The 25,090-nt window shown below is 35.2% G+C and overlaps 1 protein-coding gene across 1 annotated transcript in view; it reads right to left on the bottom strand.

Moving 5' to 3' along the window:
* Window positions 1-946: 946 nt before the first annotated feature.
* CFAP47 (cilia and flagella associated protein 47) overlaps window positions 947-25,090 on the bottom strand; it is a gene marked incomplete at its 5' end in the record, with an annotated part of 281,148 nt that continues 257,004 nt past the window's right edge. The window contains 4 exons of the mRNA XM_062608026.1: window positions 947-1,230; window positions 10,837-11,005; window positions 19,950-20,111; window positions 21,568-21,739. Of these exons, the coding sequence (XP_062464010.1) occupies window positions 1,021-1,230; window positions 10,837-11,005; window positions 19,950-20,111; window positions 21,568-21,739 (713 nt within the window). The remainder of the gene's footprint in view (window positions 1,231-10,836; window positions 11,006-19,949; window positions 20,112-21,567; window positions 21,740-25,090) is intronic.

The raw sequence follows: 25,090 nt of genomic DNA on the forward strand, positions 1-25,090 counted from the left end.
CCCATCCAGTGATCTTACAAAGCATCTCTGAACAGATCTAATTTTCCACATTACATCAGGAGCAAAGAAAGTCTGAATACCCACCTAGAGTCACCTCTGAATGGGAAGAATGGAAATGGAAACTCAAGGTGAAAGTCACTTCTGGTCTGTTTATTTCAAAAAAAAAAAAGGAAAATCAAAAAGTAAAATCTGGCTCCGTTCCTCATTGATGTTTAACAGCCTTCTGTATTTTGGTACTCTAAAGCACTCTCTAAGCATGGACTCAACACAAAAATACTGAGGGAGGATATTTTATTTCTCTCTCTATTACTTCTAATTATCTAGGATTTTGAAGGGTTATGGGCTTAATAAATCAGGATCTTGTTTTAGGCAAAGCAAAGAAGCAAAGATGTCATAATTAATTAAATTTGACAAACTAAGAGAATCTGAAAGGCAGTCAAGGTCTAAACATATGACATGAAAAACATTTCACCTTAGCAAAATACTGCAAACTTTGGGCAAGGGTTTTATTGTGAAAAACATCAGGGATTGGCTTTGTTTGGTTGGTTTGCATGGGTGTAATATGTTGAACATCACACAGAACATTCATTAAATCTTCCTATTAAAGTCTTTCTAAACTAATAACCCTTCAAACGCAAAGCATTAGTTTGAATTCCCTAATTTTCAAGGGTTTTTTTTTCAACTCAAAGATTCTTCATACTGGAACTTGCTGGTATTTGTAAGATATACATAAACCATTAGAGATGCATCCAAAATTCCTCATAGAAAAATAAGAGTATTACTAAAGCTCAGGCACTCTGAATCTTCCATATAAAGTATACCATCAATGCATATTATATCTGACGTAAAAAAAAAAAAAAAAAAAACAAAAACCTAATAAATCAACAAAATATACACCCCCACAAAAAAAAAACAAACAAACAAAAAAGCACCACAAAAACCACACTCTGTTTTTATATGCAGAATTTATTTGACAAAAGTGTCGTCCCCCACCAAAAAAATAACAGATCATAACTTTCTTTATTTTTTTCTCAGGACCAAAGATGAACCCTTAATTGGTGAGGATACTGCAGTGGTTGTAAGTTTCAGATTTTCACGTAAAAAATTGCGTTGTCGAACTGTGGCTGATCTTATGTAATTTCTAGTAGAAATTACTTTTGCTGGACTTGTCGGTGGTATACTCTGTGGAGGCAGTCCATTGATTTCATATGTCCACTGCATTGACTGAGCCTGGAATAACGCACAGAGACATAGGGGGAAAAGAAAAAAAATCACTAATCAAATACCTTGAAAATTTGACAGTGATTTACCATGCTACATTGATTTCAAAAGATACTTATGCTTTTCCATGTAAGGTACTGGAATAACACAGAATAAGAATTGTAGTCCTGGAACACAGAAAACAGAAATCAGATTTAACTTTAATCAGGACTAGGAACAACAAAGATGAGAAATTTAACTTCCTGGCTGATCTAAAATTCCTTTTTTATTTAGTAAACCCCATAGGTCATATGTTTTTCAAAGATAATTGTTCCATAGTACAATATAAAAGCCTCAGGTTGATACTGTAGGATTTAATTGCAGCTCTGGTATTGATAATAATGGTATTATTAAATGGTGGAATTTTTGCATAAAAATAATGAGTGAAACTAAGAGAAAAAGACTCTGAGTATGCACAAGAGAATCGCAGCTTCATGTTGAAATCTCTAGTTTGAAGCATATTTATGAGAATTGAAAATGACACTCTTCATTTGCATTCTGCTTATAAATTGTCTCTAGGAATAGAGCATATGTTTCTATGTCATGTCTTGTAATGCTTGAGTGTTTGATTCTGAGTACGTGATTCTTTCTCTTACTACATATCCCTTCTATCTATACTTAAGGAGTATTATTCCGATGCATATTAAGGCTACACTGCTGTATATTTTTCCATGTTCTTTTGTGTCCCAAAGCACAATTTTGATTGCTAAAAACCGTGTGCAACTATTACAGAACCTTCAGTCTTTTTTTTTTTTCTCCATATGTATCAGTTTAATGCCTGAAAGCAGGTCTTTACTCCAAGCCTTTAGCATTTTCCTGTCTTTATGTCTTTATGTCATGGTTTTTAGTTTTCTGTTCTCCTTTTCTTTAAAAAGCAAAACAAATGAAACAACAAAACAAAACCACAAGTATTACAAACCCTCAAATGATGTGTCATTATGTCCAGCTTTGTACTATGCAAGAAAAAGAAAAAGTATTGTATGCCCACTTCAGCAATACACTCTTATCTATTCCTTCACACTCAGCAATTAGAAATCCCAGGTTTTATGTCTTCCTTTTCTGTTTATGAAGCCTTTTTTTGCTTCCAAGCCAAAACTTGTAAGAAGACTGAGTAAAAAATATGGCATGATATACATATATTAAAATATATTCATAAAGTGATTTTTTTTTAATACAAAACATAGAACAGTGCATGTCCATAGTACATACATACACAGCACACAGAACACATCAGACTACGACTCTGCAGCCTCAAAGTAGCGAAGTCACGCTAAACAATTTATATTTACAAATTCTCAAAATCTGCCTTTATTCATCTGGCACAGCACTGCAATCACACAGCTGTGCTGCTTATGGATCTACAGGAGGTTTGGTGGTGCTAGGCTTTTGCATCATGCTGTGTTGAACTACAGAGACATTGACATCGCTTGTAAGATCACCTTTCTATCCTGTTTCCAGCCACAAAGTTTTATCATTACAACATTTGTGATTTATGTAGTTCATCTCTCATTTAAAACTAATTTAATCCTTAAGAACAATCAATCATTTGTAGATATAACCATTACCATCAGACATTTTTCATTCTTGGAAACAAAAGCTGCAAATACTCCCAGATCGATCTGGAAATCAGTGCAACAGTCAACCTCAAAGCTCATGAGTTTTTCCCTCAAGCATTTAGTTAACAGTCCAGCTTCTGACATGGCTGGGTTATTGGCCCATTTGCTCATTCTCGTCTGAGCGCTCTGCTGCTTTGCTGCTGAACATGTCAGTACACCAAGCAGATTTGGCCTATAGAAAGGAGCAACAACATCCATACAAATGATCACATTTTTTCATATCGCATAAACACTACCAACCACCTCCAAAGCATAGTGTGTATATTTTTCTAGTTATTTGTTGCATTCTGTCAATTAATCATGGCCTAGGTAAAGCACTACAAAAGCCATAATGAAGAGCAGTCAACCTTCTCCATCTCTAATTTTCTCTACAGTTTTTCTCTACAGTCATTCCATAATTTTAACTACATGATGAAGAGAATAAAATGTTAAAGTGGCTTTCTGACTTTATTAAGTTTTGTTAAATATCAGTTTCATATTTGCCACTGGAGAAGTTTGAATTTACGATGTTTAACTATGTTATCTTTCATATGCTCCTTCATATTGTTTTGATTGTTACTCTGTCATTGCTATATATTAAAGGGATATCATTGCAGACAATTTCGCATTCATATTTCACCTATTCAACAGGAACAAGTTTCAGACCATTAAACTATAAATCCTTTGGCACAGGCTTTGTTCTCTGCCATGTACTTATACAGAATTTATACTATTTCACTATAGGATTCATACTCTTAACAGCTCTTAAATGTCATCACCATATGGATCTCTAACTGTGGTGCTACTGGTTCGACAACTAGTTTTAACCAGTATTTTGGTAACTGAATATATATATTTTCTGTGATAATGCTGAAAGCATAAGTGACTTTTTTTGCTGTGTATTTTTAAAGAAACATTTTTTAAAACCTCTACTTTAAAATTGGCAGTACTGATTTTACAGAGTCTGCTGAATGAATTGCCTTATTCAAATAAGATTAGTAAGCGTGAGATCTTAATAGATATTTCACCGTGCATGCATAAGTTTTTTAAACTTTCATTACTATACTGCTAAAATAAAAATCTACTTTAAGTTGAATATTATTCCTGTGTAAAACAGGAAGATTAACTCATCTTTATTCTCGATTTTATTTAATATTACAAAATGATCTAGTAACCATTGACTGTAAAGATAAAACCCATCAAAAGCAGGTGTGATATGAACCAACATCAGTACCTTATGTCCAAACATAAAGTTAGGATTTAAGAGAAGTAAATAATTTTCCAAAGTTAACTAATTGTTTCATTAACTTTAGTGCAAGATGAAATGCTTTATCTCTCTTTGGTATGTGAGATGAACAATTTAGTTTAAAGAAAATTTAACCTTGGGGTCATGTTCACTGTATGTGAATCTTTGTTGATCACTTCAAGGTCAGAGAAAAGATCTAAGAGGTTTTTCAACCAACAGCTTCAATGAGAATCAAGTTACTAAAAAATGATTTCTCTTCATGAAATTCACATACTGTAATTCTACAGTATAGAGTTTTAGTAATTGTTTGAAGTGGGATTTAAACAAAAGTCGTCAGCTTTGCCACCTCCCAGCTTCATTTATCATCAGCATCAAACAATAGATACAGCCTTCTGGGTAGTAATAACCTTTTGCTAACTTTCTCTTTTCTGTATAAATATCTTAGGTTGCATGTTCTGTGAATAAAAAAGTTTGTGGCTTGACTTGGTGAAAAAAAGCTGCCTGCTGGGTGGCTGCTGTAGACTGCATCAGATGTCATTCTGTGGCAGGAGAGATTGGGTTTTTTTTGCTGATGGAAAGGAAGAAAATGTTGTGGGCATTATCACATGAAGCCATTAGGTAGGATCAAGCTAGAATTACTTATTATCTTGATTATGGATTATTAATATGGACTCCTTATTATCATAGTCCATCTATTGTAAATTATGTGCTATCTTCCAAGACAGTTGGAGACAGTCATTGTGAAAAAATTGTGCTTTTGTGTACTGATTTACTGAAATAAATACTCTTCATTTAGTTCGGCAACTTCTGCTAAAGGGGTAAACAAATGTTATAAGAAAGGAAAAGTTATTGTAATTGTCAACATGACTTGGGTTAGCATTTTGTTTAGCACAATGGGCCACCTACAATTCAGTAATTTTCAAGACAACCTAAATTCAGTAATTTTTAGAAAACCTTAGACACCCATAAATGTCTATTTTACCAGAATATTTCATTTCCAGGGCAAAATATTAGGTTTTCAAATGCTGCTGAAGCCATAACTATTTTCCTCAGGATAAAGCTGTACTGCTGAACTACATCAACTATTCTAACCAATATGAGAACTGCAGCAAAAGTCTACCAAGTTCAGTATCCATGCAAGTGCCTTGAAACTGCTGCTTTGGATTTCCAGGTTAGATAAATTCTAGCAAAGCAAAAAATGGATGACGGATCAAGTTTCAGACTTTTTTTGGAATGGTGGAGAGGAGAGAAAGGCGATGGCTAACAATCATTTTATTCACTTACAGGAACATTTTCAGATAGAGATAAGGTGATTTAATTGACTTAAGCTGTTCAAATATTAGATGTTTCACAGCATTGCTTAGGTGTAATACAATCAATATCAGCCATTCCGTCGACTGAAAATGGTCTGAATGCCCTCAAACAGCAATGGGTCCCATATTGCTATCATCTTTTGGCATAATGATAGTGTCAATAAGAGAAGTAATCTTTTCTTGTTCTTGTGAATCAAAAATTTTGAGTATTGATTCTGCACTCAAAATCCAGTGTTACTGATTACAGGATGTACTACATTCAGTGCTTGTAATGAACCTTCTGTGTCTGTACTTTTAATGATAAAACTCAGGTCAACATCAACCAGTGGCAAGGGACAGAGGTGATGTCTTATTTAACATGAAAATATTTCATTTACCTATTAACTTGGTAACATTTTTCATTGCTCATTCTGTTTGAGATACAGTTTAGAAACACGTTAAACTATGTTCATTGAAAAATCTGCCAGGAACAATGTAAAACATGTTTTCACCAAGCTACTGAATATGTAGTAGTACCATTTGTTAAGATACGCAAGTCCACATAGACAAGCTTAGAAGAAGTCACACCTGGGTACTGTGACTGCACACTGCATCATTTATTTCCAGAACTGTATGACAAATGGTTTTGATATGCTGTCTTCCATAGGCTAAGTTAGTGATTATTCAGTAATAAAAGTGCACAAGCCTGACTCCTGGAGAGCTTTATAATGTTACCTACAATCTGGTTCACTCCGATGCTTATTTTATCATTTAAGACTTATTTCATGTGCCTTCTGGTTTAGAATATCTCTGAAGTCTCACCCATAAATTACAAAGCAATTGCTTGGGTCTCCATCCAAATTCATCACAGTACAAGAAAATTAACTGCAGGCCAACTTCAATACTTTTTCCAAGGATTCTCCAGCCTCCTGGATGCTCTGCCTCATACTTGGCAGTGATTCCTGCCCCAGGAAGGCTTTGCAGGTCATGCAAAGCCCTGCATGATCAGCCCCTTCTGCAGCTGCACCTTGCCATCCCTAAGCTCTGTCGGTTTTCTTTTCAGCTTTACCAGCACATCACAGCCTAGCTCTGAGATGTCAGCACAGCTGAGGAAGTCCTTCTTTCCACAACAGTTTATAGCTTATCTAAGCAGCATGCTCTCTTTACTATTTTATCATTAGTGGAAATACATTTTTTTTTTTTTTTCAGTTAGAACTGCGCTGTTTATGAAGGCTGTTATCAATGTGGAAAATTTATTCTGGAATAACACTTATTTAAAAATGTTCTCCAGGCACCGTGTCACTGTTTCATACAATCACAGAATGATAGAATGGTTACAGCTGGAAAGGACCTTAAGATCATCAAGTTCCAACCCCCCTGCCATGGGGCAGGAACATTTCACACTAGACTATGTCACCCAAGGCTCTGTCCAACCTGGCCTTGAGTGATGCCAGGGATGAAGCATTCACAATTTCCCTGGGCAACCTGTTCAAGAGTATCACCACTCTCACAGTAAAGAACTTCTTCCTTATATCTAACCTGAATCTCCCCTGCTTAAGTAAATTTTAACCCATTACCTATGGTCCTATCTCTATAGTCCCTGATAAAGAGTCCCTCTCTGGCATCCACAGTTTCTTACTTGTAGCTCAACTAAGTCATAATGTTCTCTTTCAGAGCTACAGAAACAAGCATGACTATTTTCTGGACTGGCTTTTTATTCTTTGATCTACAGAAATTTTTGAATATATTTTCAATGTCACTTCTGCAAAATGAAGATTCCTGACAGCTATTCAAGTAATTGTCTAATTTTAATTGTTTTGATATGTGGTTGATGGACAGCAGACGTTTTAATGATCATTAAAGAACATTTAATTGCTTCAGTGAAGTAATTAATGTTTTCTGCCATTGATAAAATTTACTTTAAGTATTCATGAATTAAAATAAAGTCTTAACCTGCAAAATATGCCACAAACTACACTGATTTGTGCACAGAAAATATAAATTAGGCTACATTTTAGGCTACATTCAATTATATATATACTTTCAGTTAATAAAATGTATACACTAAGTTCTGGTAAAGCCAAATTGTATTTTCTTAACGCTAATTACGTTATTAACGGTATTATTTAATATATTCATCAACGATTTAGATAAGGGAATTGAGTGTACTATCAGCAAGTTTGCTGATGACACTAAGCTGGGAGGAGTGGCTGACACGCCAGAAGGCTGTGCTGCCATCCAGCGAGACCTGGACAGGCTGGAGAGTTGGGCAGGGAATAACTTGATGAAATATAACAAGGGAAAGTGTGGAGTCCTGCATCTGGGCAGGAACAACCCCAGATTCCAGTATAGGTTGGGAAACGACCTGTTAGAGAGCAGTGTAGGGGAGAGGGACCTGGGGGTCCTAGTGGACGACAGGACGACCATGAGACAACACTGTGCCCTTGTGGCTAAGAAGGCCAATGGCATCCTGGGGTGTATTAGAAGGGCGGTGGTTAGTAGGTCGAGAGAGGTCCTCCTTGCCCTCTACTCTGCCCTGGTGAGACCCCATCTGGAATATTGTGTCCAGTTCTGGGCCCCTCAGTTCAAGAAGGACAGGGAGCTGCTGGAGAGAGTCCAGCGCAGGGCAACCAAGATGATTAAGGGAGTGGAGCATCTCCCTTATGAGGAAAGACTGAGGGAGCTGGGTCTCTATAGTTTGGAGAAGAGGAGACTGAGGGGTGACCTTATTAGTGTATATAAATATATAAAGGGGGAGTGTCATGAGGATGGAGCCAGGCTCTACTCAGTGGCAAACAATGATAGGACAAGGGGTAATGGGTACAAACTGGAACACAAGAGGTTCCACTTAAACTTGAGAAGAAACTTCTTCTCAGTGAGGGTGAGGGAACACTGGAACAGGCTGCCCAGGGAGGTTGTGGAGTCTCCTTCCCTGGAGACATTCAAAACCCGCCTGGACACATTCCTGTGTAACACTATCTAGGTGTTCCTGCTCTGGCAGGGGGATTGGACTATGATCTTTCGAGGTCCCTTCCAATCTCTAGCATACTGTGATACTGTGATCAGGATTGGGTTTTCAGCAGAGCAACCAAACAAAAATATTTGCATGTACAAAATTTGGGTTTAATGTTTACAACAAATGAGAAAAAGAAGACTGTAGGATCTTTCTCCATAATTCTACCTCCCGTTTTACCTTACAACACAATTGTAATGACCAGCATAAACCAAACAATTTACACTGTCATCTCTGCTTCTTTACAGCCTAATTATCACTGTTCATTGAAGCACACAGAAATGACAGTTCTGCTGCTCACTATTCAAAGAATTTAATAATAAAAATATATTCTGTTAGGACTATGATTTTACCCTCAGAAATGCAAAGGAAATTTCATAGCAAGAGTGCTATAGGCTTTTACTACAGCAGCATCAGAGGGTCAACACTGTTAAAGAAAAGAAATTTCACCACCTTTTCTAAAAATAGCCCAAAGCCTCAGCCAGTATATCGGCTAGAAAGTATATGTACAAGACAGGTTCTTCAGTGTTAGGTCTAACATTAATTGCATTTCACTACCTCCATTATTATTCCCCAAATAAGAGTGATTTAATACTGGTTTTGCCATCTAGATAAGTCTGTCTCCCTCAGGTCACTAATGAAACTAATTTCAACAAGAAAGGCAGAAATGAGTATCTGGTATTCTCAACATGTCATTGAGTCTTATTTCAGGTCAATGTTGAGGCACAGCAGCAGAATTACACATGGTCACAGATGCTCTGGCTTACATTAGAACTATAGGAATGAAAGCCTGTGTGGTGAGAAAAGGGGGAAGTACAGTTGTACACAAAAGGTTATCTCTAAGAGCAAAGAGAACACAAGCCTCATCAAAATGTCACTGAAACAATACTTCAATTAGAATCTGTGATGGTGTGATATTGGTCCAAATTTCACTTATGAGCATTAAGAGGCTTCAAAGTATTTTTGAAGATACACGAATACACAGACAGGACAAGATGTGATCTGATACATACATATAATATGTGTCAGTGACTTCCTACACCCACACACAGTACCAAAGGTGTAGGTGTAAAGAGGTGTAAAGAGTGCCTAGATCAAAACCAGACCAAGGTGTGACTCAATGTTGGCTAAAATTCCAATTACTCAAAGCCCATTTGTACTGATAAATTCCTAAAAGGAAATTCTGGATTACTGACTGAGTACTTAGAAAACTAATAATAATCTTTGACCATCACATTTATCCCGTTCCAGACAAATTTATTATGTTAAAGTGATTTGTTAGGGAAGAAAGTTAAGACAAACATGGCTAGTAAATTTACATGTGTCATGCCTAAAAACAGCTCAGTTCCAGAAATATACTAGAAGTTTCTGAGCTCTGTAGATGTGTCATATAGCATTATGTAAATATAAAAGAACATGGGATAAATTCAGTCAATTCTTTCCTTTTTCAAATGAAAGAGAGATCAGCATCATTGATGATTATGTAAAAAGAGTGCATTAATTAAATACCTAATACGGTAAAAGAAAACAAGTAGGAGGGATTAAAGGACCTTCTTTTTTTCCAGGATTTGAATTTCTTTTTCACTGTGGTACAGGTTGTCACTCAGAGAGATAAAACACTGCAGTTTTTTATCAACTTTGTTTTGAACGTCTTGGTTTTTAAATCAATATTGCTGTCTCACTTCTAGTATAGTAGCCTGAAAACATTGCCAGCATGCTGTGAAGAGATTTAAAGTGCAAAGCGTGATTTGTAGAGTTTGGGATGTTTGCTGCTAGAGCATGTTTTAGACAAACAATTTCCTCCTAAAAAATGACTTGACTTAAAACTTAAAAATTAATTCCTGCAGTTATAAGAACATTTTTACTACGAAGGAATAAATATCTCCAAAATTTTCCTGATGTTTAGGTTTACAGAAGCTACTTGGCTACCACTTCTTTTTGATTATTTTGAGGCTTGTATTTAAAAAGTTATTTCTAGCTTTGTGTTCTGAAATTCTGCCTTCTACAGTTTAGTATTTAGTTTCTAATGCCGTTGATCCTAGGAGGTATAATGCAGGTATAATCAATTACCTAGGCCTCATGTATTCCATCACTTACATATTTTCCGCCAGTTCTTAACATGATTATTTTGATTCTCTGTGAAAAGTCCTTCTGGTATATTGCCTATGGAGTGGGAGCAAACACACCAAGATAAATATATCTCTCTGAGGCTGATGGCAAAGGGATAACATAGGAATTAAAATATATGTTTTCCCAGCTTGTAATGAGTTAATTTTTGAAATTTAGTTTAATTTCTGTCCATTGTAAGGAGTAGTAAAATAATTATAGTGCATACATTTGTCCATTTCAGTGCTGCTTTTTTGTATAGGATTTGTTTTTTTCCTCCCACATCTGAAGGTATATTTGTGTATTGCATTAAGGAAGGCTTACCTGGATCACAAGTGTTGCTTTATGCTTCTTGCTGTACATCCTTGGCTTGAATCCTACTGTTATATGGGTTCCTGCAGTGCCTGCAGGAAGAAGTTCTCCTGATTGTGGCAGTACACGGAACTCAGGATCACTGCCTGACAGGAAGTGGGCAGTGAATGGCTCTGGGTACCTGTGGAAAAGCCAAGAAGCCTATTGAGCCTTTTATGGTATCTTATTACAGTATATCTACAATCTAACAGGCCACCACATGGCATGACTCAGAAACTTGACAGACCACAGAATGCATATAGAATATTACTATTATTCTTACTTACAGAACAAGTATTCTATAAAAATTACTACACTAACAGTAATTATTTAGACTTATTAATAAATATTTATATTTTTATACACAGGGATCTGCATACGGGTCTTCCATTTCAAACATACTTACATGCTAATATAAATATTATAATAACTACAGAATAAACACAGCATTTGACACAGAAAGAAAAGAATCATCTGACCTGTAAATATATAATAATAGTGATAGAAAAAAAATCCATATAAGAGTGAAAAGCCAATTTTATTAAAAGCCCCTCACTTGTCTAATCTCTACTAAATAAAACTGATAAGACATCCATTTTATTAAGTTTTATGACTAGGACTAAATTTGTAATCTAGTGGAGTGTTACTAGGCTGGGAGGGAATTATGAAACCCTTGAAATAAACGTATGAAAAATAATATTATCATTATTTTCCAAATTTTCCATATCCCATAAACTAAATACTTTAAGATATTGCAAAAAAAAATAATTAGGGTCCTCTATCAATATTACTGTATATCTCATCTCAAAGAATTTCTGTCACAGGTCTTGTCTAACTGCTGGTTTCATGGTAGTACCATTGCACTCAAAGAAAATGTCTTATTCCTGGAAAAGGCAGTGGCTGAGGACTTCAAAACAATCTTAGGACAATCCCAGACTTAAGCCTGTCTATCACAGTTGCTCAGGCATTCCTTGCCATAAACTGTTTCATCACGTATTTTCCAGTCAGGAATTCTCCTTTTAGTTCTTACATGTGTTGCTGAGGACAACTGTATCACTATCTGGACGGAAAGAGAAGAAAAGAAACTGAAACTAGAAATCAACAACAGTATGTAAAAAAACAATCCACTACACCCTGCCACAGTACAGCAAGGCAAGTATGGTGTGTGCACAGAGGGAATGCATTTTTTTATAAAACCTGAAAATGAAAAACTAAAAGCATTGCAAAGAAAAGCTGTTCAAATCTATTTATGGATTCTCAAAACAGAAATAACACTGCTTTTCAAAGAAAATACTCACAAAGAAGTGAAATTTAATATTTTCTGACAATTCTTGTCTCTGTGGAAATGTCCCACATTTCCTGGGCAAGTGTTATTCTGTGGGTGAGTCTATGGCATCTTATTTATAAATAGATCTCCTTTGGAATATGTTCTTACAAAAGGTTTTCCTGAATACAATATGCTCTCGTGGAAAAAAGGTCACACTCTTAAGTTTGTAGGAACAAAGAGTGCAAGTGCAGAAAATGGGAGCCAAAAACCTCTGCCTCCTCAAAAACACCCCTAAACTGATATTTATCAGTGCCATCAGACTTGTGTGCATTAGCAGATTCAGCTTAGGTTTTTCTTTAGGTGACATCAAGGTGGACAAAACTACTGAATGTCTGAAACTACACTTCAAATCCTGTGACATCAAACTTATGCTGACAATCTCTTTTCATGGTGCCTAAAGATGTGCAGCCACATCTCATCTGTGCCATCTCAGCCTTGGATTTTCAAACCTGTATTTCCTACAAGGACCGCTCAGCTGCAAATGCCTAGAGCATACTCACTACACACAAAGGAACATGGGATGGAAAAGAAGTGATGCCTCTTAGACTGAGTAGCAGAATAAAGCACTCATGAAAAATATTTGAGATGACTATTGAAACCCTGGTTCTGGAAACAAAGACTTGAACACAGGTCTTCCCATCCAACGTCACTGCCCCATAACCTAGATTTAGGAACGTTTTAAGGCAGCACTTTCTTTATCTCCCATGTTTAGTCTCTTTGTTTCTTCACAAGACACACAAGAACATGACAGACTACACATACAATGATGAGATGCTAAGGGAGATGGGACAGGCTACTTGTGCAAAAGACAAGAAAGTAAGGACTATATTCCTGCAGAAATTTCATCTTAGAAAGGTGTGATGCAACAATAGTTTTCTTCAGAGACCATAAACAATACCTCAAAACAGTTAGTCAGAAAATACACAAGAGAAAAAGCTATCATTTCAGACCTGACAAGGGGACCAGATAATTTAAAATGAAACTATCAGAAACCTGATCTATAATTTTCCACACAATGTATATGCCAAGCCAAAGAAAAAACAAAGTTATTGTGTTGTCCTTTTCAGCTTTTGTGTATTTTCTAGATAAAATCTGAAAGCTATAATCTATATGATTTTATTTTTCTTTTCATAAAGAAAAATGGAAAAAAACTAATAAAAAAGCTTTAAAGAAAATCTGTGTGCTTCTTGACAGCATTAGCAGAAGGTACTAGAGGCAGCTACAAATTTTCTTTGCGTTGACTAAAATATATACACACATACACACATACATATGCAAATGAACACATATAGTAACACCTAAAATCTCCCTGTTCCATTCCTTTCCTCCTCTTCCTTCCCAAAACCTAGCAGTTTTCAATGAAAGAGTCAAGTTACTGGATGCAAAATGTTCCTCCGAAGTGGAAGCTATGCCGATTCTGGCAAACTAGATGAACAGCAGTAATATGATAGGCCAGCAGGGATACTGATGAAGATATGGCTAGGAGTACAAGAACAAGCAATTGAAAACTTATGGTCAGAAACAGAAACCTCTCATAGTCCCTGAAGTACTGATAAATCATGATTTTTTGTTTTAAAAATGTATCTAAAGATGTCCTCTCAAGAAAAAAACAAGCAGTGTTTTCACTGATGCTCACATCAGAGAGGTATTTGGCATCCTGGCTAGTTCACTAATATAAGTAAAGTGCTTTCTCATTCTCATCTTCTATAGCACAGAGAAAGCTGGAAATAAAATTCTGAGAATATCACCTGAATTTCAGATATTATTGTTCTCAGTTTCTGTATATTTAGTGTATAATAAAAAATAATAATTATGTGGTTTAAAATAATTAAAAATTAATTCATCTTTTTTGATCACTGCTTCAGGTAAATCAGCTCTTGAGTCAATGTTTGGCTTGTCATTTCTCAGCCATGAAGGGCAGTGATGAGATAGTGTATATTTTTCCAAGGAGGCTTTTGTTTAACTCAAGGGTGGCAGATACTAACAAACTTGATTAAGTTTAATGATGTGTACAATTTTGAAAACACATAAAAACCAAGCACAAATGAATTAGTAAATATAAGGGCAAAGGCCATATAAGCCAGAGAAAGCAAATGTGTCTTTAAACATGCATGTTCCATAACTCCTGCCATAATGATTAGATACTGCTATCAGACAATGTGAACTGTGCCCTTAGTCAAAACACTGAGTAAGAGTAAATACTAATTTGAATTTAAATAATAATTGGACAAATAAATCATGGTAACTGAGAAGAGTGGAAATTGAGCTAGTGTTTAACAGACATATTTATAATTACTCCTTCAATCTTTTTCTTAAATAGCAGTCAGTGCTCACCAGTGTTCTCATGTTAAATAATTTTCAAATGAGTAAACAAAAAAGAATAGCACCTTATTTCTTCAATTAAAGAAAGCCTTAAAATTTATAGTTCCATAGTGATCTCACTGCAAAATTTATAAAATCCCCAGCAAATCTAAAAATATAAGTCTTTATAAAATTAAGGCTCAAAATCGCTTTAATATTTACTCCTGTCTTCCTCAAACTAATGAAGCAGTAAATTATTCTCATAGAGATATATTCCTTTACAAAACTAAGCATTTTGCAAACTATATATAAAAAGCAACACATAGTGCTTTTGGTCAAATCTTTTGAGTTTTTTTCAATAAATGAATAACAAAATGTCTTAATCTGTAAAGTGCACAACTACTTAAGCAAACAAGGGGATACACTTTGAAAATGTTTCAATATGATTCTGAAAGCACTTAATCATAACTAAACTCACTTATAATTTGTAGTTCACATCTGTTGGATGACACAAGAAATTCAAGTCACTATACAGTAAAGTTCTTTAAACTTACTAATTGAATGCAGTTTGCAGATTTTACAAAATTAGTAGTGAAAATATGATTTAGATAATTTCTTTGCAACCAAAAAAAAAGTCAATGGAAAAAAAAATTGATTTCATACCAAAACCAACTGTCATTTACTTGACCATTATAAATCCTGACCTCTGTACATGAGAAAAGGCTTAACTCCAATTATCACTCTATAGCTTTGGAAAGACTGCTTCAGAATTAAAGGACTTTCAAAAAATATGAAGAAACATTGAATGACAAATGACAATCAGGGAATGCTTTACCAACTATAACCACTTTTGTTGTGTACATGTTGTAAAATCAAATCATGAGATAGGTTTTTGTCTTCACAAAAATGTTAAAGACTTCTGTCTAATTCCCTTCATTCTCTTCTTCACAGCTTTACTACATTTACAGATTGGTAAACTGACTTTTTCTGCTGAAAGGGGTCCAGGTGACATGGCTAGATACAGCTGGCTAAATGTGAGACATGACAGGTATTGTATTATAAGAAAGGACGATCATAACTTTTTAGAAGTTCTGGTGCATGTGTACCATTATCAGTGTTTTCCACTAGTCTCTATTCAGACTCAAAAAACCAGCTCAGTCAACATTTGTTCTTTGCAGCTGCCACTGTGTGGAAGATGCTAAGATAAAGTAGTCTAATTACAACTTTAGATTAATGGTAGGATTTTGTAGAACTGGTTAGAAAGAGATTGGCATAGGAATCTAGGCCTGTAACATGCACGGCAATGTGTGAGAGAGGGTGAGGGAGAAGGTACGTGCGCTGAGGAGTTAATGAATGAATTTTCTTGCAGCATACATAATTCTGGCGCATGGTAATTCTAATGAAATACAGCAGTAATTACAGCAAAACAGGAATCTCTCTCGAAGTTGTAACTGTAAACATGTTCTTGTTTTTCCCTTCATAATTAGGGGAGGACACAGAAAAAAAAATGGGTTGCTCGCTCTTCTTCAGAAAGCATTCAAATCAATTTTTTGTGAAAAAGGAATGGTTTTGATTGAACATTCATTCTATGTGCTTGAAAATGTGCATAGAAGAAATAAAGAAAAATATCCAGTGATGTTTAAAATGTGAAAAGTAGTTTAAGATAAATAAGTCTGCACATGCAGTCATTTTAAAGCCTAATTTCACTTTTTTTCTCATCTCTCCTGCCCCCCAGTTTTGTTTTTTCTTTATTCTTGCTCTGTTTCCATAATTGAGTGCAGCCTTGGATTTTGCAGATAGCTCTCCATGGAGGCCATATTGATACCACACTGTTTGCTTTTGTGATAGCAGGTGCTTACTCAGTGTATTTTTCTGAAGCGTAGCTTGAGTTCATCTGAGAAATTTTCTCAGTGTAACAAATACCCTGCTTGTGATAAACACAGGATTGGAATGAGAGGTTGGGATGGAAGGATGGATAAAATTTTGCTGTATATTCAAAGCAATATGTGATTAAAACAATCACTAACAAGGAAAACGAGAATTACATTGGCAAAAGGAAGCTCTGTGTATGAGAAAAAAGCAGATAGAATGAACAGGAGAGAATTTTCCACCATCTTAACTAGACATTCAAAAGTAATGTAATTTACAAAAAATTGCCAAGTGAACATGGTGTTCTTATGTATCTATCCACATTTCATGTTGGCTACTGTAGTATTTGCAATGGGGAAAAAAAAAGGTAACATTATATTGTAGCTGAATATCAGTATTGTAACATGTACAAATAAATCCGTTAAAATGCTGGATTATATAGTACTGGAACATACAGTAAAAGATATTCTCCAAGAACCAGTTCTGTATGAATACAAATGCCCTGATCCCAAAACATAATTGATTAAAAATACAGTTAAAAGTTATTTTCAGTAAAACAAATACAGAACGGAGAGGTTTTCTTAAGAAAAGCACCACTGTCGGAATTTTTAGTCTATGTTTCAAGTATAGATATTGGCATAGAATAATGGATCAATAATTTGAGCTAGATATTAATTAAGTTTCTATAATTTTTATTTCAAGGGGAAATATTCTGTCTATTCTTTTTCATAATATTGTTGCCTGGTTTACAATTTTGTAAACCACTAGCATTCAATAATGCGTTTGGTATTAAAGCAAACACTAATGTTAACACAAACATTAGAGGATTGTATCAAAGCCGATTACCTCAGTAGAAATGTTGCCAATGATTTCAGCTGGTGTTGAATTAAACCTATATTTATGACAAGAAAGGTCATGTACAAATGTTAAAAAGTGGCAGATTTTTACAAGAAAAATCTGCTGATTTGACTCTAATCAAGCTTAATGCCATTACAGGAAACCATTCAACCATGTCCCTTTTGAATTTTTAAAGCTGAAAGTAAAAGATTGGACTACTCATCTATCTGAGCTGTCCTAGGTGCAGACAGTTTAAAAAAATATATTTTAGTTTTATTCATACAAAAAAAGCTGTTTGACTGCATTCTCAGTGTCTTTCATTATTTATTAAAGCAGATACCAGGCTGTTGCTTTTGGGGAGTATGTTTATGTCAAGTTTAAATGTGTTAAAAGAGTGTGCATTACCTATTTGCATGGACCCTCAGATCTTAAATTATTGTGTGATTTTGTTAGCATTGTCAACAGCATAGTGACTACCTCACATTTGTAACTTTATCATTCCTGAAGCAACTACATCAAATGTTGTTATGGGTAAATTGGAATATCATTAATTCAGTCTGCAATATTTTTCATACAGTGACAATTTTGCTGGGGAGGGGTGAGATTAAAGGGAGAAGCCTCCATCTGAGTTGCAGTAGCTATAAAGAAAAAGAAAGCCAAACCCAGTGATGTCATAGCTTTGTAGTGGTCACCAAAGGTGCTCTGTGAATCACTGAAGATCCTCATTCAGGCTGAAGCCTAATCTGTCCTAAATAAGCCACTGAGCCTTTTGGGGGAGTATGTGATGCACAAGTATTTTTTATTGCATCATTATGTACCCTGCTAGCCTGAAAAGATGTATAGATCTTCTCAACAATGCTGTTACATTGTCCTGTAAATAGCAGATGGAGAAACAGCTGCAGAGTCACTTTCAAGCAGGTTACTCAGACTTACATCTTTGTTTCCACCACAGTTACTCTCAAGGTAGCAGTGCCATGAGGTACTATCCGGCAGAAGGAAGGAAGACAGAAAATATCTATATGCAGAATGAAAAAAAACCTGCATCTCTTTTAAGTACCAGAACTGATTCTCTAGGTGATTGCGCTGCTAATTGTTTACTTGAAAAAACTCCAAAGGCCTGATCATTCTTATCAGGGGAGGTCTATAGGATGACACTTCATATCCCAATTGAACCTTTCAATCCATAATTTAATATTTCATGGGTTAATTTTTAATCTAAGTAATTTGAGTAATTTAAGCATTAAATTACATCTGTAGTATGCTGGTTTCTTGTGTAATTGCTTTAAACTGCAGATCCAATATCCTAAACATTGGTTGGCTGGTTTATTTCTATTACGAAACATCCACCACTAAAATCCTGTAAGGAAGTCAGAGACAAGATAAAGCAGTATAAAACTTACAGAACAGTTGTTGGCACTATTTACAACATGGAGCTTATTCAGTATATGCAAGTATTACATTTTGTATTTGAAATATATTGGGGGAAACCTTGCGTAAAATAAAGTTGGAAATTGGTTAAAGGAAACAAGAGAATCTGTCTTCCATCATAGCTCCTTCTTTTTATAACTGTAATGGCTGAGGTTTTATAACATCCTTTGGGAGAACACTAGGTTTCTTCACTACTATCAAACACCTACCAGGAGATTACAGTATTGCCAGAGCAATTGCTTCGTTTTTGTTCCTGAAACAGCCTATTCCACTGAAACTGTTAATTTGAACACTGTGGTATAAGCATTTTTCAGAATCCTTAGTAATCATCATCACTGACAGCCATCTGAAAGCTGGAACAACTGTCCATCTTAGAGATACAGGTTTTGGAAATAAACTCTTAAAACAAAAATCAGCTGGAACAAAGGACACTTCCTGCTGGGGATACCACAAAAGCATGTGTCTACAATAATAATTAATTGTCAATCAGTATCTCTGGCACACTTTCTAGATGCATAGTAAAAATAGTTAATTTAAAGGAAAAAAAATACTCAGAAAACTTCCATAAGCTAATTAGATTGTAAGCATCATGATTCCTTCAATTTCACTGTTTGCTATTTTGAAACTTATCTATCAGTACCAGACAATTTCTTCCTTAGCTTTCTGCTGGATACAAATGACACTATGAATTTCCTATATGAAATGAAACTCAGAGAAAATAATGAGAAGTATATAAAAATTATATTAATAGATATTTCTGCAGGATTTTTAAAAAAGATAATAACAAAATACTGAAGAATGGCACTGTTATTTTATCCCATGAAAGGGCAGAGTGGAGATGAATTCATAACATGCTTTCATAATAAACCAAACATATTCTAAAAAGAATGGCACATTTGAAATTTTTTAGAGCACAATGTGAAGAATTGCTTTTAACTCAGTGTAAGTATGAAGTACATAGTAAAACCATGAAGGTTTTAATAGTAGCCTTTAGTATCACAACATACCTTCCTGAACATTGTATTACACATTTGAACACACACAGGCATTTTAGGGCAAAACTTTGAAGTCACAACATAAGCATTTGGATCTATTCCATAAATTTCCTCTTGAGACGCAAGAGCCTAAACACAGTATGCTTCTGTTTTCTACAGTATAGATTCAAAATCACATTTGTTATCTATAAAATGCAGCACTTGAAATCGATGATGAAATAGCTGCAGCCCAGTTATGATTCTGTTTCTCAGATCTATCCTATCTGATGTTTGAGAGTGGGTTTTAGCCTCAGAAAACTGCATAAATACTTTATTATAAGTATTTTTACCTTGTCTGGCTTGTAAGCTTAAAGCCAACTATAGATTCCTTATTCAGGCCAACTGCTTCAATGTTGATGATATCATCCACTTCTGGCTCCAAAGCAATGAACAGCACTGGAAACTTCCAAATACCTCCTGCAGTGTACTGTACTACAAGAGTTGCTTCATTCCTTAAAATTTCAGATAGAATAACACATGGAAAAACATTATAAAACATAAACTGAGTAAACTAATGTCCCAAATAAGCTTTGAGTGTGTAGAACTATACTACAGTAAAATGAAAATACAGACAGCTTTAGGTGGAATACATTCTTAATTTTTCATGGCAAAGTATGTATCAGTTGCACTTAGACTGGAATGTAGACTAAATAGTACTCAATATTTGCAGCAAAATACAAGAAAGGACATAATACTAAAGCAAAATAATTGGCACACCCACGAAATTTGTTTCTTCTGCTTACTCTCTGTTGAGTTAAACAAATTGAACTCAATATTTTTACTTATTGTTCTTTATGTACTGTGGTGTTAAGAGAATTTTGTCCAGAATATTTCAACAGTTCATATTGGAATCAAATACATCTGACAAAAGTTCATGTACTTTAGAAAAACTTCAGAATCTAATATCCTCAGACCTTCTAAGAAGACAGCTGGTGCTGTAGATTTTGAGATAAAGAACCTAATTAATTGCAGTTATTGAGTCCTCTACATGAAGCCTGATGAATATTAAGCACAAAAAGATAAAACAAAACAAAATAATAAAATAAGGAAGGAAAGTGTAGAAATAAGACAGGTCTCTAAATTGACAGTACATGGGGTGAGTGGATAGTCATTCCTAAAGGTTTGATCCTTGTTCAGTTATCTTTTGGGCTACTGGAAATAAGAGCTCCCTCCAGCATCATAAAAATACTCTCTTTGCATGCAACCTATAATATTTGGCAGTGACTGTAATCTTCCTCGTAATGTTGAGCATATGAAATTATCGTGTGCCTGCATGTTACTGAAGCTTCTTTCCAACTTCTTCCCCATACACTTCTGACTGCTCATTCAAAAGGAATGTGCAACTTCTTTCTCTCTGAAAGGATCCCCCTTTCACAGCTTCTTTTCAAAGAGGTGGGATAATAATGTAAATCAAAGCAAATCCATAATTTTTCACATCACAGCTATGAAAGAGGGTAATATTTTCCTGTGGACTGTTGTTACTGGGGATCTAGAGACTAATTTCAAATTCAGCAATCCCATTCAGCCAAAGAATATGCACACATGACATCTAGGAAAACTTTTTCAAGACTGATAGACCATCTTGTCTGCATAATTTCCATGAATTTTAGAATAACTACTTTTTATTGAAAGTCTTTCAATACTCCAATGTTTAGAAATAAATTGATGCACACACAGACTAATGCAGTAACTCAACAGAGCCATCTCACAGGCATCCAAAAGAAACACTGTCAGTTTTAATACCAAAGATACCATACTGAGAAGCAGCAAGTGAGAAAACTTAAAATAATAGATCTTTGAGGTGAAAACAAAATGAAGAAAAAAATGCAAGGAGATGCCTACATAGCTAAGAGTGACCATACAGTATTTTATTACATATTCTCTTGGTAACAAGGAACAACAGCTTACCTCATTGGTTTGTTAGGTGCAAACACTATATTAAACACCAGTGTTGCGATTCTGGATTCTGTATCCCATTCTTTTTCAACAAGATGCATACCAACCAAAGATTCCAGCTGAGATTTAATTTCATTTGATTGATATTGCAATTCATACAGAAATTCCTCTGTTGTAGAGAAACCTAAATGATACAAGAGAAAAAATATCAGTCTGTGCGCACCTAGCATCACACATTTGGCTGGCTAGTAGCTACAATTCTTTCATTACTAAAAATAAGTAAACCCAGTAGAAATCCAAAGCTTGAGTGATTTGCTCCTGACTGCATAAGAAAAACTTCCAGTTTCATATGACAGACTATATAGTTTCCAGCAAAATGAAAGCTGAAAAACTTACTTAGGAGATGTGACCAGTAGTAGCAGTATTATTCTCGCAACCACTTCTGCATTATGGTGACCTATTTCTAGTTCATCAGTCAAATGAAAATTGCATGAATGTAAGCCATTTGACTAATGCTGTTGAGGAAAATCTCAAAAACAAACCAAACCAACCAACCAAACAAACAAACAAAAAACAAAAACCCCAAACCAAACAAAAACCTGCAAAACAAACAATATTAAGGACAACAGTGCCATTGATGGCTGTGTGCCTGAGAAACAGAATACAGAAAAATAGTGAAGATGTCACTAGGAGCCTCTTTTTATTCCCTGTGGCAGCTATGAAAAGGCCAAGTAGCAATGACATAAGAATAAACATCTGAGTTTCTTGAAGGAAGTGTCTCCTCCTGTGATATTCAGCATACAATAGTAATTTGTACACAGAAGGGAACATTTCTATGAGGAAAACAATCTCAAGTGGCTAATTTATTTAAAAGTTTTACACATTTTTATGGATAAAAAGTCTTTTAACACATTCACTAAATCCTACAGGAGATTTCATTTTATTATGACCATGTATCTCAGGGCACATTTTTAATTTGCACAGCTTAATAGAATGTGTGCTGTGCATAACTCCTATGTATGCTTCCCTGTATACATATGCTGGCTATAGGGTGGTAGAGATAATTCCCAAGTCCTTCCAACTTGGAATTCTAAAATACAGACTACATATATAAGAATTCTAAAGGACAATGTTCTTTTAGATAGTTGAACAAAGCTTACTTTGATTTTACCAGTCTGTAATGCTACCCAAGTTTGAGTATGGAGCTGCCTTCTTATGCTTGTAGTCCTTTCTCCTTTTCTGAAATGTACATATACCTTCTTCCTACTTCATTACTAACGAGAAGCTTGAACTTTTGTTGCCAATATTATTGTTACACACAGATTAACCATATGAAATTTTGCAGTTTATATTGAAACATTTCCAACTTTAAAATGGATCCTTCACACAGACACTTGTACAATTTATGCTTTATTATAATAAATGTACTTTGTAATAATGAAATGAAACATGAATACTTTTTTGCATTTAATAAAATTCCTGAGATCATCCTATATTATTCCATGCTTTGTTGTTTCCCTATTTGAAAAATATAACATTTATGCCATGCATTCAGATTCCAACACAGACCAAAGCTTGAAGTAGTCACCCTAGACAAATACCAAAGCATGGAGATTCAGACATAAAAATTCACTTATCATGGGAGAGAAAAGAAGACATCATTTGGGACATTCCACAGTGACAAAATCACAACTGTTCAGCAGATGTGTCTTTTAGCAGTTATATCGCACAATGCTACTCAGGAAAAGCTTATTATATATTTGTATGTGCTAGGAAGAAAATATCGTGAATTCCATGCTGCTTGTAGTATCCAAAGACATTTGGTTTTGGTTTGATATATGCATATACCGTGCTTTAGTCAAAAGCAATTAAATACTTATATCTTTTTCAGCTTCAGGTTGTTTTTGTAAGTTGTGTATTTAATTAAAATATTTTAACATTTACAACACCTAAGGAAAGATGACACATTTATAAGTGTCAATATTTGAAAGCCTCATTATGCTGGTCACTTAGCTGGTTTTGATCTACACTGCTGATTTTGTTTAGGACTGTTCAAGAAAGAAAAATGTAACGAGATGTTTATCACAGCTGCCCTGAAGACTGCTATATTATCATACTATGGGAAGCCTCTATGAATACGTTAATATTTGATTCTAAGCAATTTCACAATACACATTCTGCCTAAACAAACTGGAAGAAACTAGAGTAAAAAAAAAAACAACAAAACAAAGCAAAACAACAAAACTACCACCAAAAAATCCCATGATTCATGGCTGGAAATTTGTCCAAACTGCCAAATGTTCAGAGTTCTCTTAACTCTTAGAATTTCCAGTTTCAGTTAAAATGGTGAAATAAATAAAGCACGGGAGACAGAATTAATATTTTCTTTAAAGTAATGCCAAACGCAATATGGCATACAGTTCAGATATGCCTTGATGTTTTGTCGTGGTTTATGCCCAGCCAGCAACCCAGAACCACGTAGCCGCTAGCTCACTCTCCCCTTTCCTCCCTCTCGCTCCCGGAGGAATGGGGAGGAGAATCAAAAGAATGTAACTCCCACAGGTTGAGATAAGAACAGTCCAGTAACTAAGGTATAACACAAAACCACTGCTGCTACCACCAATAATTGTAAGGGAAATAACAAGGGAAGAGAATACAACTGCTCACCACCAGCCAACTGATACACAGCCCAACCCCAGCAGTGATCTGACCCTTCCGGGTAACTGCCCCCAGTTTATATAGTGGGCATGACATGCTGTGATATAGAATATCTCTTTGGTTAGTTTGGGTCAGGTGTCCTGTCTCTGCTTCCTCCCGGCTTCCCCTCCTCCCTGGCAGAGCATGAGGCTCACAAAGTCCTTGGTCGGAGTAAACATTACTGAGCAGCAACTAAAAATGTCAGTGTTGTCAGCACTGTTTCCAGGCTGAAAGTCAAAACCACAGCACTGTTCCAACTACTAAGAAGAAGAAAAATGACTGCTACTGCTGAACCCAGGACACCTTTTTAGCCCAGCACTTTGTATGTCTTCATTCACCAGTTTTCTTTTAAAAATTCTCCAGTTTAGTCCAGGTAAAATTTTTATTTTCTCTCATGCAAACTGAAAAATACACATGCAGATATAAAGTATACCCCAATTAATCTACCTCTGTTCTCTAAACAGAGAGCAGCAGGAAGAGTTTTAGCCAAATCTGACACAACATAGAGATATTTATCAATCCAAACACTGGGAAGATGTAAGCATACTATTTATACACATCTTGGTACATCTAGGGAATGGAAATTCCTATTATAAATATATTACTTCTTCATACTTTCTGAACAATATTATGCATTATTTAAGCAAGAAAAGGACAAAGAATATGTTTGGATTTTTTTTTTTAGGTAATTATTCCAAGACAATCTTTTTAAAAGCATTAAATATTTTTTGTTTTGCAAGGCAATTCATCTCAGTCTTTAAGTGTTTTCCTTTCTGTAAATAAAAACTTCCAAAGGGTAGCATGCTTTTAGGCAACATTTATGTATGCAAGATTAGTG

Source organism: Pezoporus occidentalis, unplaced genomic scaffold, assembly GCF_034315485.1.
Source record: "Pezoporus occidentalis ecotype Australia unplaced genomic scaffold, CSIRO_AGI_Poc_V1 ctg129, whole genome shotgun sequence".
In the NCBI taxonomy this organism is placed as follows: Eukaryota; Metazoa; Chordata; class Aves; order Psittaciformes; family Psittacidae; genus Pezoporus; species Pezoporus occidentalis.